Source organism: Apaloderma vittatum, unplaced genomic scaffold, assembly GCF_000703405.1.
Source record: "Apaloderma vittatum isolate BGI_N311 unplaced genomic scaffold, ASM70340v1 scaffold4811, whole genome shotgun sequence".
NCBI classification, from domain to species: domain Eukaryota; kingdom Metazoa; phylum Chordata; class Aves; order Trogoniformes; family Trogonidae; genus Apaloderma; species Apaloderma vittatum.
The window spans coordinates 5,245-32,633 of record NW_009697304.1 but is presented as its reverse complement, the minus strand read 5'-3'; the positions used below and the strand labels follow the sequence as shown (position 1 = coordinate 32,633).

General features: G+C 40.5%; 1 protein-coding gene across 1 annotated transcript; it reads left to right on the top strand.

The window, feature by feature from the left end:
• Positions 1 to 612: 612 nt before the first annotated feature.
• Positions 613 to 26,555, top strand: CCDC158 (coiled-coil domain containing 158). Its single transcript, XM_009877577.1, has 24 exons — positions 613 to 694; positions 1,765 to 1,801; positions 3,770 to 3,885; positions 4,287 to 4,516; positions 4,718 to 4,827; positions 5,077 to 5,404; positions 5,725 to 5,801; positions 6,189 to 6,303; positions 7,459 to 7,569; positions 10,674 to 10,793; positions 12,270 to 12,467; positions 13,459 to 13,944; positions 15,545 to 15,734; positions 17,007 to 17,159; positions 17,586 to 17,698; positions 18,482 to 18,640; positions 20,107 to 20,199; positions 21,453 to 21,578; positions 23,189 to 23,352; positions 23,729 to 23,788; positions 24,129 to 24,196; positions 24,791 to 25,003; positions 25,322 to 25,423; positions 26,461 to 26,555. The coding sequence occupies exons 1-24, from the start codon at positions 613 to 615 to the stop codon at positions 26,553 to 26,555; spliced, it is 3,546 nt and encodes a 1,181-aa protein (XP_009875879.1).
• The last annotated feature ends 834 nt before the right edge of the window (positions 26,556 to 27,389 follow it).

Below are 27,389 nucleotides of genomic sequence, written 5' to 3'. Positions count from 1 at the left end.
GGGGGTTTTTTAATAACTTGAAAAAAGAAAAAGCCTATTGACACCCTCATTTTCCCTCCAGAAATCAAGATCCCAATATAGGACAGTCAGTCACATTTTTTAAAATTTTTTTTTCAGAAGTAATTGGCTCAGCACCCACTTTCTCACCATGAATTACAAATATCAATCAGGCAATCCCCTTTAGGAACTCAAAAACATTTAATTCCTGAAGAGATTGGTGTATAAAGATGATTTTTTTTTTTCATTTATTTGTACGCTTTATTTTTGGAAAGATACTTTCAGCTTTTCCTGAAGTGGAAGGAAACCCCCTCCCCTCAACTTCTAGCTCCCTATCACCCTCCCAAACGTGCTGCCTTCGCGGCCAAATCCCACAAGGAAAATAATTTAGATCCTCTCCTACCCCCTTACCAAAGAATTTTTATTTCTAACCTCACCCACGCCAGCATTAACCCCCAATCTAGCGACCCCCAGGGCGCCTTACCTTCGGTTCCCCTGAGGGGGGCCCCGCTGAGCCGCCATGGTGAGCCTGAGGGGCTGAGCCTAAGAGCGGGAAAGGAGCGGGAGCAACACCTGAGTCCCGCAGCCGCTATTTTATCCAAACACCACGTCGAAATGGCTCCGGAATTTATAGAGGCGATGGACTTTTGGGGTAGTGTGACCGGGGGCCTCCTGGTTTTCTGCCGCGGGAAAGCAGGTGGTTGCAGGCCGTGGCCATTTTGTCAGTTTTGTCAGAGTCTGGCCTGCTTTCCCCTCAGGGAAAAGGTGGGAAAAGAAGGAAGGGAGAGCAAAAATTGGCCTCATTGTGCTTTAGGAACATCTGCCCTGGGTTAGTGTTGTGGCTGGAAGTTTTAGAGGTTGGTGTGTGAGGGTTGGAGGTTGTGTTTTCATAGTAAAGAGGTGTTTCTGGGGCTCGGGGTTGGGGTTTGGGATCAAGAACTTTGCTGTTTTTTCTCATACATGCATTTGAAAAGTACTTGAGGTGGTTTATTTCAGTCAGATATATAGAGGGTGTAAAATTATGTATGATCTAGAAACTACTACTGTAGTTAACTCCTCACATTGTGTAGTCACCTGTGTTCCAGAGAACCAGTCACCCAACCACATGCAAATAAAGCAAATAAACCCCTATCAGATACTGTTCAGGTGCAAGCTAAATGAGTAATAGTTTTTCCTTGATTTTTCCTTTATTTTTTATCTTTTTTTTTTCCTTGAAGAAAAGGTTTACAGACTTGTTCCCCAAGGTTTTATTACAGCAGTCCTGCTCCCAAAACTCAAAAGATGTACAAACCTAGATGTGCTCCTCTTGGGTTCCCCCACACCTTTTCTTTTCTTTTGGGTCTGCTTCCATAAAGCACTTTGGTGGGGAGAAAGCCCATTTCGTTTTAATCAAGCAGGTGGAGATGGACAATATTTGGAGATGAAATCAAGGTGGATGTTTGTAGAAAGCCCATCTTCACTGTTTCATGTGGAAAAAAACCCCAACTGTTTGGAAACATCGTAGGAAGGCAGCAGTGTATGAGATTTGCCACTTGAATGCTGCAAAACTTAACAGGTGATGTGAACAAATACTTTAAAAAACTGTCATCTGTGTTTATCCTGGCAAAACAAAGCATAAGACTTCTGAAAGAGGAGAAACTATCTTCCTAAATATTTTTTAATTCCTCCTGCAGTAATAAAATTAGGTCGGCGAAATTATTTATTTTTTTTTACACAAGATTCGTTCTTAATACATTAGTAAGTAAAGACATATCTTTTTCTTCACAGGTGCTGTTGCCATGAGCAAGAACGTCCAGGAATTAGGGTAACACACAGGCTTTGTTTGTTATTAGACAAATGTTACTTGTAGCTACAGTAAACAGCATATTCACTCAAAATGAAAGCCAATAAATTCCTAAGGTGTAGTATGTTGTACTACTATGACAGTAAAGATGTGAACACAACAATTAAGGATGAATTACATTGATAGTTGTAATTTGTGTACGAAGATAATAGCTTGATTTCTATCCATGGTGGAGTGCGTTCTTCCTGCTGGCAATGGAATTTCTGCAGAAATAGCAGGCTATAGTACTGCCCTTCAGTAACGAATTTTCAGGGATTCAGAATAATTCAGCATTGGAAAAGTGAAATACAGCAGTGATTTTACTGGTTTAGGCATTTAGGGTTTTTTCCCTAGGTTGAGGTGCTTGGATTTAATGATTTTTCATGCCATTGTGTATCTAATATTTGGGAGTTTCTCCTGAAGAAGGGCCATTAATGAGTTGGAAAATTAATGGTCAACTGAAAGGGATTGGAATGTGGTTTGGTTTTTTCTTTCTAAAGCCTTCATTTACTGATTCAGTTGGATCAAACTGAAATGTCGTCTCACGACTGGGCTCATTGCAGCAGTATGTAGTGGCAGATGTATAGAGAAATGGTCAGGAAAAAACGATGTTTTTGCTTGGTATGCCTCAGTATCTCAGTGTTCAGGGAATTAGAATGTAAAGATGTGCTGAATGTGAATGTCTGTCCCAGGTGAGAAGTTTATGAGTCCTGGGGATTTGTCTCATCATTCTTTTTATGCATTTAGGTTATACTGCACAGTAACAGGGCATTGCTGATAAAAACTCTACCTCTGCCTGTAGCTGATGCCTTTTCTTCCCACTTTCAGGGCAACAGACTCCTCAAGATCCTTTTCTCCGTGTTTTATGGGTCCTCTAATTTTTTTTTATCGGTAAGGTTATAGAATGGAAGTGCAGGTTTATCAGGATGCATTAGTATGGATTCAGAGAGGCGGCATAACAAGCACAGTGCACAGACACAGCGACTTGTTCCATTGTGAAATAAGTGCTGCGTGGACAAAAATCAGCCGTGCGTGTTGTAATTGGGTCACACATGAATGTCACGGTCCTGCTATGTACACAGAGCAGCACTGATGCTAAATGACAGGGAGCTGCTTTCCTTGCTGGTCTCATTCCTCCCTCAACTGTAGACTTGCCAGTTGGGATATTCTTCCGTAATTTCAGATTCCTCTTTGTCCCTCGACTAGTCTTGTCTTCATGTTTCCTTTTTGCGTTCTTCTATTTACAGCTTAGAGGTGAACTGCCAAAATGACTCTCACTTAGGCTGGATTTCTTTCTCTTTTGGTCACAAAAATTAGTTTTACTTCCTCCTCGTTATCTGTCTACTTTGCACACACGTGTTCCACCACCCCCCTCAGGAATGTAACAAAAGATCTGTGTTCTGATCAATTCCAATAAATTAAGATAGTGTGAATTAGTACAGGTTTCCTTTTTTCCGTGCTCAAAGTTTTATATAACCAAATACTTTTTTGACTGTACAGGTTTTCCGAGATGTTTCTTATGCCTGCAAATACAGTATTTGGCAGATTTCTGTGGGTTCCAGGGACCAGACAATAAGAGTTTTGTGTTGGTAAGGTAACATTTTACTGGCCAGCTAGGAGGAAAAATGTGTAAATAGAAGAAATCCATTTTCAGAAGGTTAATTCACTTAGTTCTCTCTGTTTGACAGAAGTATTATTTTACTTGCTTGGACTTTTATACCTTATGCCTGCTAGTGGCAAAGCACGACAGTTGAGTTGGCTACAGTGGAGATGCTGCAGTTGAAGATGTGTCACTGTGTAGCCAAATATAAGCACGAAGTAGGAAAATAAAAGTATTACCAAATAAATCTTTGGTTTCACTTCTCTTTTCACTTTCTGGTTTCACGTTGCATTTGTGACCCAGTGCAGTTGGATACTCTTCAGCAAATGTTTCTGTGTGCTGTTCTGCAGGGAGGCACTGGAAGGACAAACAAAAGAGGATTTGAAACTCTGTGAAGAAACCACCAAATTCCCAGGGGAGTCAGTGATACGTTCTTCGAGTTATGAGGAGTCCTTACCAAGTGGCAGTATGCCTAGCGTGGGCAAGTATTAAACAGATTGCAGAGGATGATTTGGGAGTAATTTGCTATAAATGTTGCAGACTGCTGTGTGGTTTGGAAGGGTTCTCTTAAGTTCATGTTTCAAGTTAAATTCTCTTTTGGTCTTACATCTTGGACAGCCCTTGTTGACACAAGCCCAGTGTAAAAGCAGAGTAATTTGGTAGTATTCTCCTCTGAGCACTGTGGCATTCCCCAGCAGGTGTGCAGCCCTAGAACTGGCTGGGTTTGTTGTCCTTAGAAAACAGGATTCCTGGGTTGGACTGTCGATAGATATGCACTGAGACGTGCTAATGCCCAGTTTGTACAGCTGGTGGTTTATTCTTGTGTAACGACTCTTGTTTCAACACTTGAATTTATCTGCCTTTCAGGTGCTGCTAGCCCATTTCTCAGCAACCAGAATGTTTTATCTTCTTCCGTTCTCGGCGCAGTGATTGAAAACTCAGCCCCTTCTAGTACTGGTGGCAGTCCACCCGATACTGTCTTCTGTTCCAAATACAAAGTACATACTGATTCTGAGAAAAAAAATGAAGAACACCTGGAAAACATTCTGGAAGAATACTCCCAGAAAGGTAGAGATGTGCAGAAGAGACTGAATGAAGTGAGTTGTTATTTTGGAGCAGCTTGTTAATTGTAGATGAACTTTAGGGGTTTTTTGTCATTGCCGAGTCTTTGGACCAAACCAAACCTCTTAATTCCCATACCCACGCTGCCTCATTTTTTTAGGTTATGTGTTTAGTATTTTGGTTGGTTTAGCTTGTTCTTTGAGTTTTGGGTTGTTTGGGGTTTTTTTCTCTTTTAGACCGCTGAGTTACATGCGCAACAGAAAATCGATTTAAGACTGATCATTGCTGTTTTACAGGCCAAACTGATGGAAGTGCAACTGGAAAGAGATGTGCTTCGGGGTACTAGGTATGAAAGCCAAGACAGGTGTATTATGGAGACTGTAGATACAGGCTTTGAGAGGCACACCAGATCTCCCAACTGAGAAACTTGCTTTCAGTAACAGAGAGACTAAGGCACCTGAGTTTAGAAAATGGCTTATTAGTTGGTTGAAAAAAAACAGCAGTTGATCGACATAGGTGTTCTACTGTTAATCAGGATAAAAAACCATGTCCTGCATCCTGTTTTCTAAATTACTTCTTTGGTTTCCAAATTCAGACAAAAGGAATCCCAGAGCCAAGAGAATGTAAAAATACAGCTGAAAAACACTATTCAAGAGCTGGAAGCTGCCAATCAGCTGCAAGAGGAGATGCTGCGGGAGGCTGACAGCCAAACCGAGCACCTGAAAGAGATGCTCCACAGCCACGAGCAGGTACTTCTGGAACTACGGGGCATCCTGATGGACTGTGAGGACAGCACAGGCAAGAAATTCTGTGAGCATGAGCATATTAGTAGCCTACACATCCACAACCTGAGCACAGCGTTTGCCGACATCCTGCGAGATTTAGACTCAGAGGTGTTGTACCTCAAAGAAAAAGTTGTCCTGGTATGTGAAGAAAGTGCTGCTTTTCCTTCCAAGTCTCTGTTCCTATGTTTAGAAAATATTTGCGAAAAGTTAGTGATCTTCTGTCTAAACTGGTCTAAGGAAGTGGTTTTGGCATGGAGAGGTAGTTAAGGTGGCAGGTGCTGGTATGCCGGCCTTTCTCCCTGTCTCCTGCTTGAGATTTGGTTTATTGCTGGAATTTAACCTGTTGTGGACATTTTCACAGTTGAAAGTAGAAACAAAAGGAAGGAAATTACACTTTGAAAACTACTGTTAAGACTGTCTTTTCTTTAGGGTTTAGCATTGTCGTGTGTTTACAGTAGGTGGAAGAAGTGCTTGAGTCATTGAAAAAAGATTCAGAGACCCAGAAACAACTTCTGCTTCAACAACATCAAAACAGGTACCTGTTCTCCGTTTATTTATTCATAAAACATAACTAGATGTTTTTCAAATATTTTACAGATATTTTGTTCCGATTATGGTGATATGGGGGGGAAATGGCCAGGTAATCCCTTCAGTGGTTACATCAGCTTTTCCCTACGAATTTCTCCAAGAGCTTTGTTCTTCCTTGTTCACGAAGTTGTAATTTCCCCAGCTATCCACCTGAATTATACCAAAACCTGTTGAAAATAAAAGAGCTAATAACTTGATGCTTAATATTTCATACACAATAGAACATCAAAGTTATTACACTTCTGACTACTGAAAAATAACCAGTAGCTCTTCAGTGGAGAAGTTACTAATTGCCAAGACTGAAATGAGAACCAGTGTTTTCTTTCTAAAGCAGGATTGGGCAGCTGACAAGGGAGCATAAACAGGAGGTGGCAGCACTAACTGATAAAGCTAACCGTGCTGGCAGCCATGCAAATAGTATCCAAAGCCAGATGGAGATCCTTCTCTATGTTTTTTGAAAATAGGATCGAAAATATCAAGGGTAACTTTGAGTGACAGCTTATGCTGCTCGTATACTCTACTCTCCGCTGTATGCTTTCAGTTTCTCTGTGTTTTTGTTAAAATAGTTAAGCAGTCATTGGATAATTAAGGGAATGAGGAAAAAATTTTAAAAAAAATCCAACACAAAACATGAGGCCATGGCATACAGAGGAGAGGCCAAGTAGCCCTACACGGAGAATTAAGAGATTTGGGCTGGTTTGCTCCCCAGACTGTTGTGGTTTAGGAGCAGAGTAAAGCAAGTGAAGTTAATGGAAGCTCTAACTGGCTCAAGCCACCAGCTCTGTTCATGCCACCAGCTTCTGGAATGATGAATCTCTCTTACCTGAGCAGGGACCAGTTTCTGTGAAGTACATGGCTCGAGTTAAGGGATGAAAGAACACGTGAGCCAAGAGCTGTGGCTGAGTGCAGTTTTAAGTCACTGCGTTGCACCGTGGCCTTTGCACCCTAAATGTTGTATAAATTCGGATACGATATTAATTTCCAGTGGCTTTATCAGTTGAATCAAAGGAAAGAATGAGTAAACAACTGGGATGTTTGCATACGTGTACAAATAGTCATGAATGGGTATTTTAAAAAAAGGGTCATTTTTGCGTGGGATAAACAGCTATGCTGGTACTGCTGACTTTGGTAACAATTGTGTGAGAATAGAGAGACACTAATTCTCACCGGCCACTTGATGACTCAGAAATCAGCGCTCGCTGTATCATTTTTAACAAAATGAGGATGTACCGTGCAGCGTTGCAGCCTTAAGATGAGATTTAAATACCCGTGTGCATCACTGTCTGACCTGCATAGTTGAGACTGAATAGCCGATAGCAAAAGGCGTCTCGGTTCTGCGTGTGGAATAGGTGGCGTGCATTTGAAAGCAGACTTAGTTTTCTTAGGAGTAAATTGCATCAGGGTTACAGTTCATGTCATTTTACGTGGGACAGAAAATCTAAGAAAGTGTAATTTTAATGCAGTCCCACTGTGAATAATAATTGTGACTCGAGGCGGTAAGTTTCAGTGGTCATACTGATTGCAGTGGAAACAACCACAAATGTTTCATGCTTTCATGCTTCTTACAGTTGCTAACTTGTCCACCTACAACTTTTCCTAGAGAGCACACAAGAAACCAGATTTCGGTGCATGATCGTCAAGTTAGTCACCTGGAAGCTACGGTTTCTCAGCTGCGTTCTGAATTACAAGAAGCTAAGAGGGTGTATGAAGATAAGGTGTGTACAGATTCGTGTGATAGCGTTTATTCCAGTGAAACTAGATATATAGATATGAGAAATGTTCTTCATAAGGAAGGTCTTTGAATAAGGAACTGATTCAGGAAAAACTATGTGGACAATAAGCTAAATTACATGATCCTTAACTCTGTATTATTTTTAAGCAGAAATTATCTTTCTCTAAGACAAAATAGCTTTGCAAAATTTATTGAACAGAGAATAGTTTTGCTGAATGTGTTGAGAGCATACCATAAACAATGCCTTTCGAAAATAAGTGAAATACTTCACAAATGTCACTTGTGCATGCAGAACGAGAACATTGCTCCACTATACCACTAGAGAGGGTATCAGTAAACAACAGGCAGTAACAATAGCTTCTTACATAAGTTGCACGGCCCAGAAAAATTCATTGATAACTTTGCTGTGCTGAGTGTGAGGGTGAGAGAACACAGAGGTTACAGCAGGGCTGCAGAAGCTTTCAGGTGCCCAGAAATGCTGCATTGTGAGTTAAGAATCTTTTACTGTTCATTGAAATCTACAGACCTCTTACGAGCAGCGTGTAGTACACTCGGGAAAGAGGCACCTGTGTTTGCCAACCAGTTCTTAGCATTTCCCAGCAGAAAACAGTTGTCTTGACCAATTTTTTTTCACCATGCTTCTCCTCAGAGACATAACTTCTTTTAGGGAAGTACAACAGGGGATTACTGCAGGCAAGTGGAGAGAACAATTTCCAGTCCCACCACAGAGTTTCTGCCATGTCCCTAACTGCAGCATTTTATATGTCATTTCCGTATCAGGTGCACTGCATCTTTCACTTATTTCACTGCTTTGGATTCTGGTTTTATAAACAATTTGAGTATCTTCCAATTCTTCCTTATTTTTTGTGAAAGATAATTGAAGTTTTCCTTAGGAAATGATGTGAAAACAGTAGCTCTTCACTCCCTGAAAAAATCTAGTCGAGCTGGCCTATACAAAAATGCTTGATGGATCCAAATCCAGCTTAGATTACAAGTCACAAGGATTTAGGCATCCTTGTCCTACATACTGGTGGGAAGGGAAAGTTCAGGTCACAGGATTGCCGTGAAGTTTGGCAGAGCTGATAGTCTTTCGATCCAAAAGGGTCTGAGAATGGAATGGCAGGGATGTGTGGGTCAAGCCTGGGTGGAGCCGTGGCCTATGTGTAGTTGTACTGTAAAACAGAGCAGGAGGGACACTGTCCTGTAACATTTCTGTAGGTTTCTGCTTTTATCAGTTTCGTTGTTTCACATGTATCAAAACTCAAGCTAGTCAGTTCCAAAAGTGATTTTTTTTTTTTCACAGGGTCGTGAATGAATTGTGGAGAATTTGTAAATGAATCTCCATTACTGTATTTCATCTTCAAGGAGCAGTACAAGATACAGTATGCTTTTCACGTTAGGTCTAGTTCCCTGATTTCTTTTGATTTATATCGTACAGTACACAGCAGAAGGTCACACCACGTATGTAGCTCCAGCTGTAGTATATATTCCTTAGGCACGTTTCACGTTTACCTCATCTCATGTGAAATTGCAAACTGGGAATCAGTGTACGGCACTTTTTCTTTTTTACCGTCTACCAACTCCAGAAAATGGTCGGTTTGCTTATCTGTAAAAGAATATGCTACTTGGTCCAATAAATATTTGAGTAGGAAGTGTAATACACTGAGTTGCTAAGGTAGACTTTAGTGAGAGACAAGTTGATAGCTGGAGATCATTTGATATTAGGCAACTATGTGGAGTCATTCCTGGAGAGGTGTCAGAGAGAATCTAAATAAAGCTTTTACAACTGTATGTGTCTCTTGTCCAACAAGCATTTTTCTGCAGACTCTCTGGTGGGAAAACATCTGAGCAATTAAAATTTTCAAGGCTGTAGGTGAAAACTAAAGCCAGTCTAGGTTGATGATAGCAGAGAGTTTCAGCACTCCAAAAATCCGGTACTTAGTGGATATGAATGTAGATACCCAAGTGTTCTGTTTGGATATGTCTATGTTAATATCTTTATTAAAAAGTGTAGTAGACTGCTACGCATCTCATGCCAAAAGTTGCACCCTTTCAGACAAAGTGACTACCACTTGGAGCAAAACATGTTTGCCTCTAAATTTCTTAATTTATTCACAGTGAAGGAACATACCTCCCTGCCTCAGCTACATAAAACCTGCAGTTAGGCCTAGGTGCATCTCAAGGGCTTCACTATATCATTAAACACAAAGTGAATATGCCTGTGAATATATGCTTGGGACCCAATTGTTCCTAAATTACTGTAATTGGACAGGAAAGGCCCTCTGTGAGGACAGCTCTCCCTGTAGCTGCTTGTGATTACGTTGTGCTGCTGCTGCTTCTGCACCGGAGCTCTAGGAAGATGAGGTTACTGATTTTGTCTAATTTTGAGGAAGAAAAGCTTTGAGGATCTTGAGAACTTTTCGTGACAACGGGGACTAGCCCTGTTTAGGTAGCCCATTGCTGATTGAAAAGAGTTACGTTGTTATTTTAATTGGATGCATGAGACAGCAGGTAGGGGGCAGACTAAGGAAGAGATGACTGCTTTTGTCACAAGCTGAAGAAGAATTTTGAAGGAAATAGAAAGGAAATACACAGATTTTAGTATTGACCAAAAAGAGAGATTGTAGATCCTGAAGTGCTTATTAGAAAAGGATTGTGGGAAATTTCATATATTTTCTCACTGAATCATTTAATATAAATTTGATTTTACTTATACTTGCATTATACTGGTTTTTCTGACTAGTAGTTCTGCAAATCAAACAAGGAGCTTGAACTTTTTTTCTGAAGTGGCTCTCTTCTTCCATGCAAGGCTTATGGTGTAGGTAAAAATTTTCCAAGAGCTGTGAATCAGGGTGGAAGCCAATTCTTCTTGGGAACCTCAGTTAACTCCGTAATGGAATTGAGTTTAATGACTAAAAGAAGACAAAACAATTCTGAATACACATAGGGAGTAACTCTTGTAAGCCAAAAGATGACATTTGAACTTCTTTCGAATAGAACCAGGAAGAAAACTAGAAGAAATCCAATGTACTATTTAAAATAGAATACATTAAGGTAATTTTTAATTAATATTTGTCTTTATTCTAGGTTGAAGATCTTGAGAAGCAGTTGCACTTGGCTCGTTCTGAGATAACAGAAGCTCAGACAGAACATGATGAACACAGCCAAGAATCTGGAAAACTGAATGACCAGATTCATCAGCTATTGGTAAAAACAAGTGATAGTACTGAAAAAATCTTGCTTTCTGAAAGCCTCTCCTTACTGCTGGTGTTCAGATTTGCACATTGCTTATTTCCAAAATGCAACAGCCCCCTTATAATTAAGTTTGAGGATTATCTTTTCCTAGAAATTTGAATTAGCTGTCAAGAAAGTTTCCTGAAGGCCTTTGCCATTACCAGTGCAGGACACTGAGAATTAAGATTAACTTTGTCATAAATACAAACTCCTTGAAGGTTGTCTCAGTCATATGAAAGGCACTGAGCCAACTTGGCTTTAGCCCCGCAGCTTGGATCCCTCTGTTAAAGCACCGTGGTCGCTTAACATGTGTTTTACAAGGCGTATCTGGGATTTTTCCAGCAGCACTAAACATTCCTCTGTAACATTGAGAATATTCACCAACTGAACATACAGTATAAAAAAAATGTCACCACTTAAGGTTGGTTTCAGCACAACTGGCTTCATGTACTGTAATTAAAATTGATTTTGTTCTTACACAAAATGTTTCCTTAGTGACTGGATTTTTGGTATATTAGTTTGTGTGGTTTCATTAGGTTTATTTGCCCAGGTAGTGTCACAGCGCTTCTGAAGGAAATGTTGGCATTAGTTCATTCCATTTGATCTTCTTCTATTAAGAATATATTAGTATAAATCTTCTCCTAGAGATTGCACATAGCTACAGTGGAGACGGCAGTCGGAATAATCATTTCATAATTGAAGGTTAGGAATCTAATTTTCAGATGCCTTCTGTTCCTGTGTCTTAAGCTCATGTTTTCATTCTGCCATTCTCTGACCTTCCCACTTAGTTCTTGACTTGAGCTTTAGCAATATGCAGATAGTTAACATAGCTAAAGTTAGGATTAGCAGAAATGCCTATTGATAATTCTGTTTGGATACATTTTAAATTCCTGGTTTTGAAATCAGCAGTTCTAAAACATGTATGTCAGTATTTTTAATATTATTTACAAATATACATTAATTACAATAACAATCAGCCCTTATAATTTAATTTGTGTACTGGTAGGATTGTGTCTGAGGTGGAAAAGATTTAAGCTCTGAAAAGTACTGACAACTTACTGCATGGAATGAAATAAGAACTGAACTGTTCTTATTAGTGGTTAAGTTGGGTCTTTATCAAGAGCGGCCTTCCTTGGTTGCTTTGTAACTTATACTGATTTCGGGATAGATATACACAACATTAAAGACTTGCGTATTGAGGTGTTACATGCTTCAAAATAATTACAACAGGAATATGTAAAGTTGAAAGCTAGTCTTTAGCTGGAAGAAAATGTGTAGGAGGTGTCAGACTACTTTAGCCAATGTTTCTGTCTTCTGCTACGAGTAAATCTGTGCGATAGTCCCTATTCAGATATGTAATTGTGTAGATGAATGTCGTGATTGTTAAGAGAAAAAACAAAAAACTCCTAAATGGGATTTGAGGAGGAAGATTATTTTAATTTCTTGCAGGCTCAGCTTCATAAAAAAGAGATAGAGCTAAGTCTAGAAAAAGAGCAGAACGAGCGATTTTGGGCTCGGAATACAGACGACAGCATCGCCATTGACCATCTGAGGAGAGAACTAGATGACAAAAACGTGCAGTTGCAGCGCATGGAGAACACGGTGAAGGAAATGAGAGCTGAATGTCGCAGGCAAATGGAGAGCCAGGTTGGTGAGCAACTGCAGCGCGACAGTGTTTGGGATAAAAAGTGCATGTAGTGAGGGCTGTGCTTCCCGTACAAATACTGTCATTCATGTTCCCTCCAGGTACATGGCAGAATTTTCAGAATTTATCCATCTGACCTCTCCAGCCTTTATTTCTCTTGGTAGATGAGGATGTAGAAGCTTTATTTTTAGTTCTGGTTTTTGACATACCGGCCTTAGAGGAAAAATAATAAAACACACTACCAGCAAAATATTGATTTATTTTGACTAAACTTCCAAAACAATATGTTGTACTTTTCCAGAAAGCTTGATCCTGCCAGACATAACAAACTACTCAAGGTAATATTTTTGTTAGTGAGCACTTCTGTAAGAATAAGCAGTAAATTGAAGACCTTCATAATGCCTTACTTGGTGTAGTGCTTAATGAAAACATAATGTGTTTATAACCCTAAGCTGAATGCAGTTCTGTGGCAGAAGATTACTTCTGACAAAGTAGATTCCTAGACACTGACTTGTAGTACACTTCCCTCTCTTCAAGACTGCAGGCCCTCAAAAATGAGCTGTAATTAGGTAACTCACTTTGCATTATGAGTAAAAATCAAGTTAATTCCTTTATTTCTTACTAAACCACAGCCTTGTGCTACCTCACACACCGTTCCACATTTTCTCATTGTTTTTTCTTTGAAATTCTCCAAGTTCCTGAGTCACTATTTTGAGCTTTGAATGGTGCACATTGTTGCCCGCAAAACTAAAGCCAGTTATAAATTCTTCGTGTACATACTTTTTTCTTTTCCAACTTCAAGGTCACTCCATTGAGTTTTAACACTTAGTGTAAAATTAGGAGCAGTTGAAGCTAACATTGCTGGTTTAATTTTATTTTTTTACATGAGTTTAGCATTTTTCATTTTCTCTGAAAATGAAACTCACGCAGTACTTGATTTATTAAAATGGAGAAAAAATTCTCCTGGTTGATCCTTACGTTGCTCTTATTCAGATGGCTGCAACTGAGGCAAAAAATGAAAGCGTTGGAAGAATCTCCTCTTTGACTGTCCAACTGGAGTCAACCAGGGAAGCACTCCCTAAAGTTCAAGAAGATTTTAGAGCCAAACAGATCGACTTGGAGTCTGCTGAGAAAACAGTGTCAAACCTCATGGCCTCGCTGGGGGAGAGGGAGAGAGCCCTGAATGTCCCCCGTAAGGAAATCAAAGAGCTCCATTCCCAACTTGGTGGTGGGATGCAGCTAAAGATTCAGCGGCTAAGGAAGGAAGAGGACTGTTTCCATTCAGCACGATCAGAGTGTGAAACGCTGAAACTGCAGGTGTTGGAGAAGGAAAAGGTTACTGAGATCATCCAAAAGCAAGTTGATAACATGACTCACATGGTGGACCAGCACAGTCGAGCTGCTGGAGCAATGGAAGTTGAGAAATATCAGCTTATAAAAGAAAGGAATGACTCGAAACTCAAAGTGCAAGAACTGGAGGTGTGTAAATAACGCTGTGTTTACATCTCTGTGAGACAGTCAGGGCTTTCTGTTTTCTAATATGTATTGATGTGCTAATACTGTGGTTTTAAAGCAGGTCAGACAATGCAGCTGGAATCCTTACAGCATTAAAACAGTGAGTGGGCAGAGAAAAATATTAGCACATTGTCACCAAAAATGAATAATAGGTTGCCAGAAGGCTTGTGAAAGCTGGAATATGAACATAGAATCATAGAACAATTCAGGTTGGAAAAGCCCCTTGGGATCATCGAGTCCAACCATTAACTCTACACTACAAGGTCACCCCTAAACCACATCACCCAACACCACATCTAAATGACACTTGAACACATCCAGGGATGGCGACTCAACCCCCTCCCTAGGCAGTCTGTTCAAGTGTCTGACCACTCTTTCTGTGAACTAATGTCCAGCCTAAACTTGCCCTGTTGCAACTTGCAACCATTCCCCCTGGTTCTGTCCCTAATTCCCTGTGAGAAGAGACCAGCACCAACCTCTCTACAATGTCCTTTCAAGTAATTGTAGAGCATGATGAGGTCCCCCCCCAGCCTCCTCTTCGTCAAACTGAACAGACCCAGCTCCCTCAATCGCTCCTCACAAGGTCTGTTCTCCAGGCCCTTCACCAGCTTTGTTCCCTCCTCTGCACTCGCTCCAACACCTTGAGATCTCTCCTATACTGAGGTGCCCAAAACTGAACACAGTACTCAAGGTGCGGCCTCACCAGTGCTGAGCACAGAGGGACACTCACCTCCCTTCTTCTGCTGGTCACAAAATTTCTAATACAAGCCAGGATGCCGTTGGCCTTCTTGGCACACTGCTGTCTCATCTTCAGTCGACTGTCAGTTAGAACACCCAGGTCCTTTTCCGCCGTACAGCCTTCCAGCCACCCTTCCCCAAGCCCGTAGCCTTGCATGGGGTTGCCATGACCAAAATGCAGGACCCTACACTTGTCTCTATTGAATTTCATGCAGTTGGCCTGGGCTCATCGATCCAGTCTGTCCAGGTCCCTCTGTAGAGCCTTTCTACCCTCCAGCACATCGACACTCCCTCCCAGCTTGGTGTCATCTGCAAACTTGCTGTGATAAAATTGTCCACGCCAGTAACAGAACCAGAAATACTGGGTGTTACTGAGAAATAACAGACAGGGAGCACTCAGAATTCCAAACTGAGGACACATTATTTCTCAGACAAGAATTACAGGATGTGGTAGTCTTATGCAGGTCGGCATCTTCAGAAAAAAATTCATTCCAAATAGAGAATTTAATCTTGTGAGAAGGGCAGTTGAGCATTAGGAGTGAATATGGAGGTTCTGCTGCAAGAGGATAGAAATAATTTTCATACTGTACACCTTGTGAGGTTAAACACGCTGTGAAGTATCCGATCAGGTTCTTTTGTGCCCGTTTTTTCTGCATTAGCCATTTTCACAAAAGTGATTTGTCTTTTCCACTGTTTTTCTTTCTTGCCCCAAACCATTCTCTGACAACCGACATTTAAAGTAATTATCACGTCTGCAAATCTTTGTGGTTATTTTATATCATTATATTTATTACACATATTTATTACTGTTTTTTAATGGAAGTAGATTGCAATGGATGAGAAAGAAGCCAGAATACAGGAAATGGAGACCAGGCTGAGTGAACTGGAACTGGAAAAGATTGAGCTGGTTAACACATGCACCGAGAGGCTCCATACACCTAACGAGATGAAACGGGAAAAAGAGCAGTTAATGAACGAACTCCAAGCCAGTCGGAGTGAGCTAGCTGGCCTTGCAGGTAGGGAGCTTCAACTTAACTCAGTTCCAACAGCCGCTAAATTGGGCTGGTGTTAAAAATAAAAAAGCAGCTTGCTTGCTGGATCCAAATATGGCTGCTGGTATGATGAAAGGTTCCCTGCCAGCACAGGATGGGCACATTGCTTCCGAGAGCGATGTCATCGTTTGGGATTCTGGCACAGAATGATGGGAATGCAATCTTTATGGCAGTCTCTCACTACCCTGAGCAAAAATACTTCAGCCATCTGACTCTGGAGATCAAAGCAGCACACCTGGTAAATCACAAATTAGAGACTTGATCACATTTTTCTGAGTGTTATTTAAGATCACTTGTGGATCCCAGTAAGCCTCTGTGGTCAAAATACAGTGGAGCTTTTTGTCTGTGTTGTTGTACTTTTACTACAGTGTTACTTAAAAGTTTATGATCTGCCTCCACTGTTTACACAATTAATATGTGGAAAGGCCAATCAAGATAACTTTTTTTTTCCAAAAAGAAAAAAAATTAAAGGCTTGGACCCAAGGTAACCACTGAAATTCAGGAAGATCCTCTTGTATCTGCAGTGCAGCCAGCCAGATGATACTGTTCACGTGCATTTCTCTCTCCACGCCCACTGGTAACATGCTTCACAACTCAGCTATACTGTCAAATTCAGTAAGTTTTGTAGGAATTATGCGGTGATTTTACATGCAAGTTCTGCCTGTAGGTTTGCATGGAAAGTCTTATCGGAGTGAGTGGCCACGGAAGAACGAGGGCCAAGGTGTTGACAGAGTCTGAGCACACAGTTGCCTTACTTGTAGTAGTGTGGGTGACATAAGAGGGGTTGAAGAGAGATCTAAGCAGCAGAGCTGAGAAGTGGGGCTGCAAGGGAATGCTGGACAAATCAGATCAGCCTGAAGTGTGGCTGGAGAGAGGGAACAACCAGGGAAGAATGCTGTTTCTCACTAATGCCCTTAATTTTCACAACATGCATTTGGTTCTAGCAGCAGGAACTCAGGACTGTGGATTTCTATCACTCCCTCGAACTGCTGCTTTGGCAAGCAACCAGAGAACATATTTGTGTCTGGTGAAACAAGCTTTTGCTGACACCCAGGACGATGAACTACTAGTTGAGTGTTGTCAGTAGTAATGTTACTTGCTTTATGTCCTAGTCATCTGCATGTTGAATACTCTTCTGAAGAGAGTAGGTGACAGATCAGTAATCTTAGTTTAGAAGAATGGTGATATTTTTTTGTGTGTGTCTCTATAATTTCAATCGTTGCTTACTCTCACCAGGGGGATTTGAAGACTTGAAGAGGGATTACAAGGATAAAATTGAGGAGATAGAAAATACTGCAAACAGGCTGAAAATGCAGTTGAAAGCTGCCCAAGCTGATCTGGAACGTATGAGGACTGCTCTGAAGACTATGGAGGGATCTGACTGCAATGGTAATTATGGGTTAAACATCCCCAAAATCACGCATTTGTCTTTTAGCAAGAGGATTTTTGTAACTGTTGATTCCTAAATAGATAATAGAATAATATGCCAGGTAGGATGTGAAATAATATTAGCGATTACAACGTTTTTATTGTATTTTTTATTTCATACTGTAAAACTTTAAACCATGAGGTGAGATTTCTTAGGTGATCTTTATGCATATTTTCAGGGAATGCTGTCTGCCTTGTGTGCGTGTGTGTGTGTGTGATGGGTCTGGTGTCACTACCTTGGAAAAAACTCCAGCTGATTTGAACGAGTATCTTGCTTATTCTTGCTTATTCTAACATACTGCTGATAATTGACTTCCAGAGTCTTTTGTCAAAACTCAGAATGCATCGTCATTGAGGTTCATTGAGAATTAACCTTGTCTTTTACAGCTGTGAAAGTTGCCGTGGGAATGCAGAAGCAGATCACAGCCAAGAGAGGACAGATAGATGCATTACAGAGCAAGATAAAATTCTTGGAAGAGGCAATGACAAGTGCAACTAAGGTCATAAGAGCTCCATATAAAAGTATTTAATCTCATTTAGAGAAATTTTTTCTTTGGAGAGATACATGACCAGAAGCAGAATTGGCCCAAGAAGGACCAAGAGAATTTTACTTTTATATAATGGGCACCTTCTCTGTCCTCCCACTAGCAAATCTTAAGGAATATCTGCACCATGTAAATTAGCCGTCTCTGTAGACACAGGTTTTAATTTATATTTGTTCTCCGTGAAAGAACCGGTACTAGTTGCAATGAAAATCAGGCTCTTGCATATCTTTTTTAAAATGTCAACTAATGCGTTCTGTATTCTTGTGAATTTGGCCCACAGTGCTTTTCCTCTTTGTTTTCTGAGGTGGTTATTAGCAGTTTTAGTTCTAAACTCTGCGTGTCAGGGTCTGTCTAGCATGTTGAGGTCTTCGTAGCATTTTCTGTGACAAAGAAATTATTTGGTTACCCATAGGTGGTTACTGAATGATCATTCATATCTGCTTACTATAACCTGTCCTGCTCCTTTACTGGCTTTGGATCCTGCGGATCCTGAAGCTTAGAATTCCAGATCTAAAATGGGAGGTATTATTCTCTCAAGACTACTCCAGTTGTAGTTTCTTCATAAGACCTATCTTGTCGCAAAACCTCTTCTTTCTGCAAGATGTGATAGCAAAGCTTCTGAAAGGCTCAATTCACACCTTTCAAAGAGTCAAAAAAGAATGGAGAAAACACATATGTTTAATGTTGGTAGTTAAAGTTTTTTTGACTCGCATTTTGTTCTCCTCATTTTAAATTCAGGAGAAGCATTACCTCAGAGAAGAAAATAGTAAACTAAGTCAAGCATTGAGCTGTATTATGGCAGAAAACACTAAGATTGTTGGGGAACTGGAGGTCCTGAGGTCACAAGAGAAACGTCTCAGAGAAAAAATATCTCAGATGGAGACAGCCCTTGATAAGGTAATTAAAGGTAGCTTTCGGGTCAGTGTGACTTCTGAGTGCTTTCCTCTGCAGTCACGCGGGAAGAGATACCTCGGTTGTATTTAAAACATCCTGTTCACAATTACTGCAAGATACTTACCCGAAGAGATACCTACAGTTCAGAGTGTCTTCTGGTGGGTTTTTTTAAGTGGTAAAATGCTTCTATTTTGACAAGGAGAGTTCTTGATTTACTTTTTGCTAGCTCAGGGAGATACAAACTGCAGGGAATTTAATGGAGATTGACCTTCCACTGGCTCTTGGCAGAGCTCCTTTCTCTGGTGAGAGTGACCGTTATTCAACATATCTGGAACCCAGTGTTGGCGCACACTGACCCAACACACTTGTCCCTGCTCAGCCCTTTCCGGGGCCTTGGCCAGCCAGCTGTGGCTCCCTCAGGGTGAGGGAAATGTAAGAACATGGTGGTGTTTCTTTTGCCCTTCTTTCATTGAGGGTTTTTGTTGCTGACATCCCTGACTCTTAAGGCTGGGTTCTACGTTTTGGGCTGACTAAATCCCAGGTGCCTGACAGGTAGGCTGCTGCTCTTCCAGGAGGAAGAGTCCTTTTCAGCTGCTCAGAATTCTGGTTTTTCAGGACATAGATTGCCATGTAAGGTAAATAGAATTACTTGTGATACCTCCTCCCAAGTGTGGCATTTCTTCTTTTAAATGCTCAACGCTGGAAGCTTTACTTTCTTCGTAGTATAAATCAGTCTGCACGGTGCCAGCAACTGACAGAGAAGCTGAGACACAGTGGAGGCAAGTGCTCACTGAAAACTAGCACATGCAGTACGCCAAGTAACAATTTTTATAAATTAGTAAAGGTTGTGCTGTGTCGTCTGACAGGATGAAAAAACATCCACAGTGCCTCAGGGAGCCTGCCTGTGCCTTGGTAGTGGTCATGAAGAAGCACAGAAAGAGAACCAAGTTTTATTTTAAAACTGCTACACTGATAAAAGCAATCCGGTTCAGTCTCCCTTGTTGTGCTTTTGCTTAGAGCTTACTCTCTTCTGGCTACACTGATAAGCCCGCAATGAAAAATACCTGTGTTAGTACATCTTCTCACATCTTTTCAGAGTGAACTTCTTAAAGGAGGAGTATGTAAGAACAAAGACATATCCTTTTTAAAACTTTGAGTATAGTTTTTGCCTCGTTAGCACAGTTGAATTTTCTAATCCTAGAGGTGTTCAGTAGGTCTAGGGCTGCCCCTGACAGGATTAGCTCCTTTCTGTGATTTCATGGTGTGCATAGCAGGGCTACTAGGATGCCTTTTGTAAGCCTATCGAGAAAGGCATCTGATGATATTGCAGTCTTTCTGTACCGATAGCAGGAGATAAATACAGTATCTCTATGTGTGCCTTGTTTCTTCATCAGAATGAAAGCAGGGAAGGCTGTAATCCACAGAGGGTTAGCGAAATTAATTAATACTTCTTCTATCCTCTCTTACAGGCATCCGTGCAATTTGCAGAATGCCAGTGCATAATCCAGTGCCAGGAACAAGAAGCTGTGCTCACCAGACTGCAGCATACTTTACATGTAAAAGTAAGTATGTTGCTGAGAAGCTAAGGCATCAAGTCAGATGCATTTACTTTGTGTCTTGACTGGAGGTTTAAGCCTATTTATTGCAAAGGACTCTAAAAAGTTTGCGATCTGTACAGTAAGGGCAACAAAAAAATTAGCAATACAGGACCATATTTCAGCTGTGAAGCCTTGATTGGAGTTACACTTGAACATTTTCTTGTGGCCCTAGGTAAATCAAAGCTAGAAATGTTCCTGGCATTATTATGAAAAATGAATTAGAGGGATAAGGTCTGTAGGTATGTCTTCTGCTAGTGTAACTGTTAGAGAGAGAAAACACTACCAAGCGTTTGGGCACCCATATCCTTCTTTAGGCCTGAAATAAAACCGGCAACCTTAAAGCTACATACAGGCTGGAAACAAGGGCTCCAAGATTAATTTGAGAATGCTAATTAGTTAGGCAGCACACAAAAAAATAATATCTTTTTTAAGAAGCAAAGGCAGATATTAGGAAAGGGAAAGGAAATGCAGTCATGAGGCATCTGGCACAGAAAAAGGAAGCCTGTATTTGATATCTGTCAAGCTACATAGCATTAGTGAAAGATAGAGCATAGGTAACAGGCACAAATGTAAGGCCAGTATTTCTGTAACAGTGCTCAGGATTTGTATTGCCCAGCAGATCTAGTTCAGTGTCTATATCTTTGCTACTGCGTTTATAGAGAATATTATTTACCTTTGACTGTTAAGGCTGCAATGAAACTATTGCTATAAATGAAAGGTAGGCTTGGAACAGTTTTGCATAAGAGATTATCATTAGTTCTGGCATCCCACCCCAGCTGTTAGTTTTGAGCATGAAACAAAATGTTATACTCAAAATACAACACTATATAAACAATACAAGAAGTGCTTCATATGAGCAATGGCAAAGGTGGGGAATCTCATACAAAAGAACATCTCACCCAAGAGGCGAAAAAAAAGTTAAAAAATCACAAAATCTGTGGGACAGCTTAATTTTTGGTGAACCTGAGGTGTCCTTTGCTTGCATCGTTCCAGAGCATATAGTAAAATTTCTAAGAAAAAATGAAATTGCCACTCTTGCACCCAGCTGAGTCACGAAAATGGTTGTGCCTGAGCACACCTAATAAATACTAGGAAGTGGTTTGTGAACCAAGTACTGGACTAAAGGTGATGCCCTGTTCCAGAGGGCGGGCTGTCCATACCCATTTATTCCGCTTAGCTTTACTTGCATTTTCTGCTTGGCTGCTGTTTTCCCGCAGGAGCTGCAGGGCCCAGGCTACTCCGCAGCCTGTGCTTCAGACAGGCTGCGGCACGTGGTGCCTCTTTCCCACCTGCGCGCTGCTGTTGTGTCACCTTCGCTGAATTTGGCCAGCCGCGCCCCTCCTGTGAGTACCTACCTCAAAATGGGTAACGGGCATGTTCCAAAGAGTAAAAACAACTTGGGATTTCTGAATGGGAAAGCATCTGGAGTGTCTCAGAGTGAATTCTTAACGCCAAAGATGAAATAATTTTCTTTAGCTTCACGCATGTTATGGCCTTTCCAGTTTTCTTATTTTCCATTTCCAAAATACATGTGAAAACAAACAACAATAAGAAATTCTATAGATTGTAATATGAGTTTATAACATTTATAAACTAATAAATTCGGAGTTACTCATCTCTAGGCAATTTGGCTTTTACTCTTGTTTTTGTGCACTGCTTTACTTGCTCTAAGTCATGTATATTTGGCAGTGGAAATAGACTTGCACGTAGTTCTTGATAAATTTCATTATCTATTTTGCCTGTAGTACCTTTTCATACTTAAACCCTTCTCCAAACTCGCCTTCATGGACCAGTTTTATCCTAAAAGACAAATTGTTGTCTTTCCTTCCTTTTTTTTGCCCATCTGTTTTTAGATTTAAGTTAGATGCTAGTGTTATTCTATTTTCTTCTCAGAAAATACCAACTCAAATCTGTTACGAAAAAAAAAATCTCTTTTGATATTTTCTTGATTTTGTATTATTTGCCAAAAGGGACCTGATGTATCTCCCACAGAAACTGGTCGAGGACTTTTCATTAATTTTGACTTCAAAATCTGTAGGAGACTCCAAGTTAGAGCAGATATTTTTCAGTCATTTTTACTGGTTTATTTTTTGATGTGGTGACAAGCATTTGCATTGAGGAACAAAGATTCTGGGAAAACCCTGCAGCATCAGACACTCCCATTCTCTTTCCTTTGAGTTAATCCATTTCTACTTCTGAGGATAGAGGAGGAAAAAGGACCCATTTTTAATGTAGTACCATGGTGAGGACCTAACAGGTTGTAGGATGACTTAGAAAAATCTTGTTCTTTTGAAAAAGAAAGGATTCTTTGAACCGGCCCTTTGCCTCAGGTCCCGATCAGTAAAATGAGAATAATATAGCACTTTGTCTTAGAAATACGGCTGTGACAATACAGTGGCTTATATTTGCACACAACTCAGCTTGTATAGGAATGAGTGCCTACGAACACCCTGATATACTTGTATTTCTGTCTTCAGAGCTGTGTTTGTGGGCTGTACAGTAATACTTGGAATCACAGCTCAAAAAGGAGAAAAGAGTTGTCACATAAGCAAAGGTTATTGGTTCTGAGTACTGAAAAAAGTCATGGTTGTATGGGGTGAGGGGAAAGCTTTCACAGTTCTAATGTTTTTTACCTTGAAATGTTAGTCGTAAAATTCTTACAGCGTGTTCAAAACACTTTTGTTAGCCGTGTTCTCAGTTGTATTTAGTTGCTTTACACTTTTCTGTCAGATAATTTTGCAGATAAGAGTGTAATCATATTCACAGTGGATTTTGACAGTCTTCAAGTTATCAAGATCTGGCCTAAAACACTTCATAAATAAAATTTTAAAAAGCTGTGCCCTGTTGCTAACTTATAAAATCATGAGGAGTCATGAGGAGGAAAAGGTGACTTCACTTGAGTGTAGGTAAGAATAAAGTGCCTTTATTTTGCCACTGAATGATTTTATTTCAGATGCCTTCCAAGCCAGGCATCTTGAAGGAAGAGCCATTGCAGGATGTAAAGAGCAGCCTTCAAGAATTAACAAGCCTAGATAGTGACATTCCCTCTGTGGATCTTGGCAAAGATGACAGCGATGGTGGGAGAAAATCACCTTTAGGAACCATGAGGAATAAAGCGTAAGAGTAACGCACTGTTATTTCTGTTGTGTGCTGTGTACTTGTATTGCCTGCTAAACCTGGGGTCTGGCCATTCATGTCGGAGCTGTATAGGATGTCTTTTTTCCATCTTTATGGCTATGAGGTATTCAGAATGTATCTAGTCCTTTTATTTCCCAGCAGTATCCATTACTTCAGTAGTCTAAATTCACTCCAGCTCTAATATTTTTAGTGAACTTTCACAACTATTTTACGATGCCTTTTCTTCACTATGAGAACATGTCTGCTGTGGCACTCAGCTCTAAAAAATAAGCTTAGCTTCTAAAAATGTGAAATATAGCAATCCTGCTGGCATGGCTTTTCTGTGATTTTGACAGCGATACATTTTTCCACGCAGGGAGACCGCAGCTAGAGCCTCTGCTACTGAAAGCATCATGGAAAAGGATACTTTTGGAGGGTAAGAAGTGCTTTCACTTAGCTGACTAACCTGCTTCTCAAAGTACTCTTTTGAGGTTCAGTTGCTTTTTAATACAGCATCAGTCCTGAGCTTGTTTGTATTGTTTTATTCATAATCCTGAAAGCTTCCTGGGAATTACAAAACAAAGCTGTGCTGTTACTTTCATCCCTCTAAGAAAGAGCTCTGGAACTTATTTACCTTGTTTGCTTTTAATTTACATGTATGAGATCTGGAGATTACACAGGAGAGCTACGCATTCTCCCTGTGGAGGCTACCTAGCATTACCAAAAATTAGGATAATACTTCCCAAGTGAAAGTTTTGCCGTCGTTTTGCTTGCAGGGATCCTTTGTGCTTACACACAGCAGAACTTCAATCCCAAGACGTTACCCTGCCCTTTGCATCCCTTGGTAAGTTTCCACTGGCTGCACTGGAGGATGAACGTGCCATACGGATGTCAAACTGGAAGATTAGCGAATATCACAAAAAACATAGTTCAAATACAATATATATTCTTAGTGGATTTGCTCAGATACCTGTTAGGTGCTATTACAAAGTCTCTATTGCACGTACTGCGAAATCTGTATCTTGTTGGAAAGGAGGGAAACGGGAGACCTGTGTGAAGAACCTCGGGTTTTCTGCTTCTTATACCTGGATGATGAGACCCAAGTCAGCACTAACATATGGGGACAGTCTTGAGTTGTTTGCTACTCCCATCAGGCTGTTGGGGAAGTAAACAGGAATGAGTAGCCAGCAGAAAAAAGCAGGCCCTACTTTATCCTAGGCAGGTTTACTGGTGTTCTTTCTCCTCACAACCACTGTAAGAGAAACAAGCATGTTTTGCAAAGTCTCCTGCTACCTTGGCTACTAATAAGAAATAAAAAGGCCGGAAGAGAGCAATGAAGGGAACCCAACCCTGTCACTGTTAGAGAGATAATGTCAAAGCTGATACGGGGGTGTCTCTTAAGGTGTGTGCTCACTGCTCTTTGTTGGATATCTCCTAGGAGGTACATCTGTCTCTTCAGCAGCTCCTCATCACACATCTTCCCCGAAGAAGGTCTCTCGGAAGGAGAGATACAGAGAAAGGTCTCCAGTACACTTGCTGTTAACTGCTCCACCTGATCACCTTGCAGCTGGCCCCATCGCCTCACCAGGGCACACGCAGGCTGTAGGGAAGGTTGGCTCTCCAGAGGGTGCAGCCACAGGCACCCCGATAAGTAAGTCTGGTCCCATTTACTGCTCCAAAGAGCCTGGCTGGATCTCTCTCCAGAGGGTAAACAAGTTACAAACTGGAGGTTAAATTGAGCCATTCAGCAATTTTGTAGAAATGTGGTTGTACTTTCCCTTAAACAGAAATACCACTGTTAATGAGCTTGTCTTCTTCCTCATTTTCTTTGCTACTGAAAGTTTTATAGTTTGAAATTTTGTTTTCTAAGAACTTTGCTTCAGATGGAGTGTTTAAATAATGTCGAATGGCCTTCTTTTCTTTTTTAAAACGTCTTGGATAACATATTGATGAATAATTTTCTCACCAGCTTGTCAGCCCATGAAAACTAGTGAAAATACACCTAGGAGGCTGCAGAACAAGATGGAAAGCCTGCAACACCTGGTGGAATCCTTACAGATCAAAAACCGAGGTGCCACAATTTACAAAAAATGTTCCTACTTTATTTTAAATACCTTCACTCTCCAGAAACTGTTCTTACTACCTGCCAGAGGACTACTTGTGGTTTTGCAAGAGGTCAGTTCAGATGTGCCTGTTTTACTATATTCTCCTCCTCCTAGAAGAGTAATTAGATTAACTCCGCGACACGCTGTTGCTCAGCCCCTTAACTTTAATAAGCTTCAAGATCTTTAACATTTCAAACATGGCAGCTGGTCAGGGGTGCCCTCGTGTGCTGTCACATCCAATTAAACGAAATTTATAGCAAGCTGATAACTTCCATGAAAACCAAAAGATACTCTTAACAGCAGTAAACTACAAAAACATAGTTTCTCAGCAGCAGCCTTGGAAGCACATCCTTTCCTTCTCAACCTTTTTTTATATCTGAGATAACCACCATGACCATGGAGAATTTGCCAGGTCCTCTTTTTGCTATCTTTGAAGTCACTGGTAAGGTGCTCCTGAACTCCTTTGATGGCAGGTTGCCAAGCCAGATGGAATTTTTTTTTCTCTGCACTTTTCCTCATTGCACATTCCCGTTGCTTCCCTTTTGCTCCTGTATGTTTTGCTGCATAGATTTAGGAAATTATTATTTCCCTGCATGGTGCAGTGCAGTCATGTCTGGCACACACAAGTCATCTGATTTACGTAACTAAAAAATCTAATTATTTCTATAAATAAAGCAAGTGTTCTCATTTTTATTTTCTGCCATCCATCAACATCCCGTAAGAGAAATTCTGAAATCAAAAAGATTTTTTTCATTTCTCCAACATTTGCTGCTTTGGCTTCAAAAAGCAGATGAGATGGTGCCTGTTAATAACTAGGTTGGTCTTCTCTGTTAAGGCCCTGCGTACGTTGAATCGCAAACCAAAGTTGCATTTGTAAAGGGCTTGGTAAGTACAATGTAATGGGTGAGGGGATATTAGAAAGCTTCAGGTGTCTGCACCTGAGGCCTCCATCATTTTAACGTAAGGTGCTCTTCAGATAATCTGTTCTTGCTGCTATTTTCAGCCATGACATCAACGATCAGAACGCGGGAAATGAAGAAAGAGAAAGCAAAGGAAAAGGAGAAAAAGCAATTGAACTGCAGACACCGTGTATGTTAGTGATTGCTTCCACGTATGTACATTGTGTTTAAAATACGCTATATTTTAAAAGCTAAATAATAAAAGTTCTTACAGTTTTATAAGTCTTGCCTGGAACTGCGACACTTTACTGTTTTTACTTTTAAATGGGTGGGAAGTACAGAGGAAAATACATCTAAATACAGACTAAATACATCTAAATACAGACTCTTACAGACATTTTGGGTAGCTGTGTGCTGTGAGGTACAGTGGCCCCAGGGCACTGCTGACTGCTTCAAGTTTCAGTTTTTCTTCCATGGTTTCTTGATCTTGCACACCATTTCAGGTTGTGCTTTTTAGAAAGTTACTTTTGAAATGGTTTGGTATTTTTTTCATTCTAAAATAAATTGGTTTCCACTTCCTCTATCCTTCATGTTAATAATTTAATAAATTTTGATTCATCTGGATATCCCAGAACTGGCAGGTATTTCCAATTGAGGCAGGAAGCTGCCCTTGGCTCCTGTTCCTGTTGAGACGAAGTATTTAAGCACGTACCTACAGCAGCAAGACTGCACAGATTTAATCCTATATAACTATTCCTTTAAGGGACTCACCAAGTAGTATTTTTCATGTCGTTTTCACTGCTGCTTGGGATTTTTGGCTTGATTCGTACTGCAGATGGAGAGTGCACAGTCTGCCTTGGAGTTAGCTTTATAAGCATGGCACTTGTATTTTGAATTACAGCTGAGGGTGAATATGTTCCTAGTTTGGGGCTTTTAATCCTCCTTCAATCCATGTCCCTCTATTAAAACTAAGTGAGATTTGTGCAGAAAAAAATGCATTCTTAATCTATACTGATTTCTTTTCCTTGTAACT